The sequence below is a fragment of the Trichomycterus rosablanca genome, chromosome 15, assembly GCF_030014385.1.
Source record: "Trichomycterus rosablanca isolate fTriRos1 chromosome 15, fTriRos1.hap1, whole genome shotgun sequence".
Lineage (NCBI taxonomy): Eukaryota > Metazoa > Chordata > Actinopteri > Siluriformes > Trichomycteridae > Trichomycterus > Trichomycterus rosablanca.
Genome location: NC_086002.1, coordinates 19459395 through 19466009, shown reverse-complemented (window position 1 = coordinate 19466009; position 6615 = coordinate 19459395). Strand labels below are relative to the sequence as shown.

Here is a 6615-nt window from a genome sequence, read left to right as displayed (position 1 = left end):
CACATGAAAAGAATACATGTCAAAATAAATACATACCATGTTGTCCTCTTGTTTATCCTCTTGTTTATCCTCTTGTTTATCCTCTTGTTTGTCCATTCTCTGTAAAGTTTAGTACACATTTGAAATATCAGTAAAATAATTTTGCTTCAGGTCAACAAACAAACAGAAAAAAAACCCCAGATGAACCTAAATGTAAGTGCGTGTTATCACAGAGCTCATGGTGCAGTGATAGCTCAGTGATTAAGGTACTGGATTAGTAAACAGAAGGTTGCCGGTTCAAGCCCCGCCACCACCAAGTTGCCACTGTTGGCTCCCTGAGCAAAGCCCTTAACCCTCAATTGCTCATTGTGTAAGTCGCTTTGGATAAAAGCGTCTGCTAAATGCTGAAAATGTAAATGTAAATGGTGCACTTTACCCTTTACATGTATAGAACAAATGGATACTTCTGATCAAATTCCATGTTTTACTGATTTTGTAAAAGTAAGTAAAATAAAAAAAGAAAAATAAGTTTACACATTCTCTACAGGAAACAAAGTGCTGCACATTTTAATGCATGATTACTTTTTACTTGCTGAATGTAAGTACTAGGGGAAAAAACACAATGTGCCTGGTATAAAAGTAATAATGCATTAAAAAGCTAACTTTTTTTTTCTTTTAGTTACATACAGAAAAAATATTGTTCAAATTTCTATCCCATAGAAGAGACATTAAGACGTTTAAACCAATAACAAAACATGGAATTCACCTAGCTGTGCCCAAACCACTGCGTATTATGTATTTATATAACATGTAGGACATCTTTATAGTGTGATTTGAATATTTGTGCTCTGTCATTCAATTTGAAAAGAGAAAACCTGATCCTGAAGTTTACTTGGAAAGCTTATGTTCTTGCCCCTCCCCCACACCCAGTCCTGCATAAATGTAAAAAAATTGCATAAATGTAAGTCGCTCTGGATAAGGGCGTCTGCCAAATGCCATAAATGTCAATGTAATTTGATTATTACTGTTGTATATGTATACATAACAGTAAATGAAAGCAGTAGTATTAATTAAACAGTACATACAAAAAATCCCCAGATGTGGAACTGCATCGTCAAACATTTTAAAGTATGAGAACCAAGCAAGTTAATCGTTAATCTATCCCATAATTCAACTGGAGCTGCAAGGATATTCAAAGCAGAAGATGAAAAATGTCAGAAAGCAGGGAGTTGGCTGTTTACAACCAAAAAAACAGCCAACTTAATCCAGTTGATCACTAGACCAATGTCCTCCTCAGTGGACATTTTCCTGCTCATTTATTTAAAAAAACCATGAAATACCCTGATGTGTGAATACTGTACATTTACCATCCTAGGTTGGTTTGATGGTTATTCACCACCCACTGATAGGTACAGATATTTACCATGCTAGATATCTATCGGGTGGCTGTGATGCATTGGCAAGCTCTTGGATCACAGCTCTGAAGAGTTGATAAATAGTGATCAAGTCACTCAAAATGACTAAAGAGTTTCACTTGGTCAGCTTTTCAGTCAGTCAAATAAGGGTACTTCCATCAGGATGTGAAAGGGCTTGGACCCATGGGTCAGTCCGGCCTCATCAGAATTGGGTGTAACATAGATGCTTTGACAAAAGAACATGCTAGAAATGGCTGATATAAAAAGCGGCAGTGGAAAAACATGGACATATGCATGTGAATGACCCGTGTTGCATTTTTGGCTAATTATTGTCATGTGTTTGTAGGGCGGCACGGTGGCTTAGTGGGTAGCACTGTCGCCTCACAACAAGAAGGTCCTGGGTTCAATCCCAAGGTGGGGCGGTCCGGGTCCTTTCTGTGCAGAGTTTGCATGTTCTCCCCGTGTCCGCGTGGGTTTCCTCTGGGTGCTCCGGTTTCCTCCCGCAGTCCAAAGACATGCCACCAGGCTAATTGGAAACACTGAATTGTCCTATAGATACCTAGCCGCTAGATGCACAAACCAGTGCATTGTAGTGCCGGTCCCAAGCCCGGATAAAATAGGGAGGGTCGTGCCAGGAAGGGCATCCGGCGTAAAAACTGTGCCAAATCAATGTGCGAATCATGATCCACCGAAGAGCTGACCCCGCAACCGAGCGGGAAAAAGGCCCAGGAGAAGAAGAAGATTGTCGTGTGTTTGTAAATACATCTTTTCGGATGCAACAACTCTTTTTATATGTGTGTTCAGTTTTAATCTGAGAAGCAGCCTTTGAAAATGGGTATCGTTGAGTGTCATCTTTGTCTGAAGTACCTTTCGTGGTTGACCCAGCACCTAAAAAGGATTTGCAGTTCTCCCAGGGGCTTAAGTAAAGTTTAGTACTTGAAATTCTAAGTGCTGACCTTAAGAAAACATGGCAAGTCTGCATGGATTTTGCTCGAATCGTTGTCCAGATAAAAAATTTGAGTATGTTTATCTAGAGCCTCTGATGACAATGTAGCCGAATTTCGGACTCGTCTGACCTTTCTAGAGCCTGTTTGGACACGTTCCAATTCCAATATATTCCCATTCAAATCCCATAATAACTTTTTGGACACCACTTGGGCCGTTTGACTTAAAACTCAACTATGTGGGCAGTCAACACCTCTAGAAGTAGTCTGAAAAATCTGAAAGCTCTAGGTCCACATGAAGATTTTTAAGGCCTTTCAGTATTTCTCCTCCTTCACTGAGAAAGGCATAAGGCCAAGGTGCAAGTCTGCATGGATTTTGCTCGAATCGTTGCCCCAATAAAAAATACTTCGGAATGCCCGAACGCTTCCAAATTTGAGTATGTTTATCTGGAGCCTATGTCGACAATGTCGCCAAAATTTCGGACCCATCGGACCTTGCTACCCTGTTTGGACACGTCCAAATCCCAATTTATTCCCATTCAGATTCTTACACGCTCTATGTAACACTGCTTTGAAAGGTCCGATCGACTCAAAACTCGAATGTGTGGGCTGTGGACACCTCTAGAAGCAGTGTGAAAAATCTGGAAGCCCTAGGTCCACTTGAACATTTTTAAGGCCTTCCTGTGTTTCTTTTGCCTGACTTTGAACCATTTCTAAAGGTTCCAGAACCTCTAGGACAACAAAACTTCTTTGCATTACAAACTACGAGTTTTCCCGAGTGTAACCATACCAAATTTGTCTACCTAAGTGCCCAATAAACATGTTAATTTAGTAGCTAAACGTTATAAAAACGGAACGATTTTCAGCGATTTCCCGTGGAGTTAGCTCAAGCTGCTGGTGTCAAACAGCATCTACTCATCGAGACAAATCTATTGATATGTGTATCTTGCATGTTGACCACCGGGAAGTATGAAAAACGAGTGTCATTAGCATTCGGTTGCTAACGTAGGCCTCATAGGCTTGGCGGGAATAAACAGTCAAACACTGACACCGGGACTTGATTGAATCGTACTCTAGGAGTCCTCCCGAGTGCATGGGTACCAAATTTGTCCAACAAAGTGCCCGATAAACATGTTAATTTAGTAAAACAAATAATAAAAAACGGGGCGATTTTCGGCAATTTCCAGCGGAATTAGCTGCCGTTTCTGGTGTCAAATGACATCTACTCATCAAGACGAATCCATTGGTATGTGTTTCGTGTCTGTAGACCCTTGGGAAGTGTGGAAAAATAAGCATTTGGGCCTTCACTACTGTATGCTGCTTATGGGACCCCACTCAAGTATTCAATATATTGCAAATGGGATGACTTTTCACTGTCCAAAAGCTGTATATTTGTCATGCCTTTATTATATTGGAAATGGGATAAGTTTATTTTTATTTTTATTTGGTCCAAAACCAGTATAGTATGACCAAAACCCTTAAGAGATTTTTTATTTGTTTCTCTGATCTTTTTCAAACTTGCACCATAGGTTGGGGAGGTGGAGACTTAGAGAGGAACGCAGATTTGGAAGTCCTACCTCGCTCCAAACCTGAGATCTGACATTCCCATTTCCAATATATCGCATAGGTAGAAAATATACTGGTTTTGGACACTGCAATTCGGACCATTAAGCCATGGATAGTGACTGAGGGACACGTGTAGTATGTATATATATATATATATATATATATATATATCAGTGGCGGCTGCTGGTCTTTCAAAGAGGGGAAGCTCATTGTCGGCTTACATCATAAAATTTGTCAATTTATTTATATATAAATGTATAAATTCTCCCCTTTGTTAGTTTTCAAGAAAATGGCATGAAATGGGTTGCAGTTTGTCTTCCGACAGAATATGTTAGCCCGTCCAACACGCTCAATTTAAGTACCAGAGCAGCTCTGCGCTCATTGGGCGTCTTGATGACGCACTTTTCTCATTGGACGAACGTGCTTACATTTCCTCTATGCTGTTGGCGGGATTTATAATACTTTCCTTTCTTTCTTTGTGCTTTTAAAACACAGCCTACAATCGCATTTGAAGTATATAACTTTCTAAAAAAATATATTATTGATTATTTCGTTCATTTTGCTTATTATTAGTATTATTATTATTTTTTTTTTTGTTCCATGTTTATTACACAAACACGTTTGTTGCACCACTTTTAATCGTCTATATTGTTGGTTTTGCTACTGCAAGTGATCTAGAACTTCACTTATGTATACATATATAGGGACATATGTAAAGATAAGATAGATAGGGAAAAAATCTAATCGTAAATATTGATTTAATTTTACCATGTGATAAATCATGTTTTACAACGTGTGATTCTATGAACAACAATATTACATTTGTTTTATTAACACATTATCTGGGGAAATTGCACTTTTTCTGTGGAAATGGGTGGCTCTTAAAAGAGCCTTTTGGTTAGAACACGAGAGCGACTTTACTTGGACTTGGCTCCTTTCTCGGTCTTCTTGGGTAACAGAACAGCCTGGATGTTAGGCAGCACACCGCCCTGAGCGATGGTTACACCTCCAAGCAGTCTGTTCAACTCCTCGTCGTTACGCACGGCCAACTGCAGATGACGAGGGATGATACGAGACTTCTTGTTATCTCTGGCGGCGTTACCAGCCAACTCGAGGATCTCAGCGGTCAGATACTCCAGCACGGCAGCCAAGTAGACAGGAGCTCCAGCTCCCACACGGTGGGCGTAATTACCCTTACGTAGCAGTCTGTGAACACGGCCCACGGGGAACTGAAGGCCGGCACGGGATGAGCGAGTCTTGGCTTTAGCCCTAGCCTTACCACCGGTCTTCCCTCGTCCACTCATTGTGATGATCAGATGCGTTCGTGGAACAAAACTGAAGTAAACTGGAGGAGAGCTCGAAGCGGTATGATATAGGCAAACTGGCTCTCTCCTATTGGCTTAGAGCGAAGGCACAGCTGAGCCAATCATAAACGCGCCGTCATGTCTCAGTAACCAGAGCCGTAGATAGAGAGAGTTGCGACACTCCTTGATCTCGCCGCTACGCGGTCACGTGGTTCATGTAACCCTCAATAGTTCCAAACAAACCCGGCGCTGTCATGTTCTCAAATGGGACAGGCAGCAGTAAATGAAATATTAAACGGCAAATAATAAACATTTGTACAATTTCTGGGTATTTTCAACTGCGTTTACATTTACTGCATCTGCTTTAATGTCAATTTGGTATATAAAGTGGAAGATTGATGTTTATAATGACTTGTTAATAGGTCGTTCTTGTTAACACACAGTACATTATATTAGCATACATTACATAATGCGATATCCTTAAGTAGTAGAGACAATATACAGTATAGACATTAAAGTTTTTTATGTTTTGATTTTTGCATAAACTAATCTCCCTTCACTTTCCTGAGGATTCATAATAATAATCATTTTTGCTAAACACTAAGTCATGTGCTGGATTCATAAGGTTTACCTGCACTGAATGAACAGATTGATAAACACATTACCGTACCAAAAACATTATAGTGCAGGTACATGAAAAAGCATTCATTCATCTCTTATTTCATGAGTGATTAATAATTGATTCCTACATGTAATACATTAATGAATTCATTATGAATATGCACTAGTTCATTTTGTCTAATGTAAGTGGTGGACAAGGTAGACAAACCATGTAGTTGAGTTAAAGTAGAGATATCCAAGGTAACATATTACTCCAGTAAAAGTAGTAGTAAAAGTAAAAATACTCTTTACCTCCACTAAAGTACTAAACTAAATTTACCTTCAAATGTACTTAAGTATGAAAGTAAAAGTATAATGATTTATTGTGGTTCTAATGTTTTATGATCATTTCTGTAACAAGAATCTTGATTAATCAACTCATTTTAGGTGAAAAGACTCGTGTGTCATTAATTAAGCTTAACTGACTAAGCTAAATTGGGTTATACCTATTAATTAAGATAAACATGTAACATTTAGTGCTGAGCAAATGCTAAACAATAACAGTATTAAGTATATTAATGACATTAAATTCATAATTTTTTTAAAACAAAGCAACATACAGCTAAAAATGTTTGATAAGTAGTGGAAATGAATGGGGCTCTATGGGTTGTTTGGAACTATACAGAGCTCCACAACCCGGAAGCTGGGCAGAAAAAATGTCCCGCCCCCTTTCCAACGGTTCCCTATGGGAGTGTCGCCACTCTGTTCTCTCTACCGCTCTGTCAGTAACGAAACATACACGCACCC

At 39.3% G+C, this 6615-nt stretch overlaps 1 protein-coding gene across 1 annotated transcript; it reads right to left on the bottom strand.

The window, feature by feature from the left end:
- Positions 1-4764: 4764 nt before the first annotated feature.
- On the bottom strand, positions 4765-5208 carry LOC134328977 (histone H2A-like). The gene has a single exon (XM_063010215.1). It carries the CDS (start codon positions 5206-5208, stop codon positions 4822-4824), a length of 387 nt encoding a protein of 128 aa, XP_062866285.1. The 3' UTR covers positions 4765-4821.
- Between the last annotated feature and the right edge of the window lie 1407 nt (positions 5209-6615).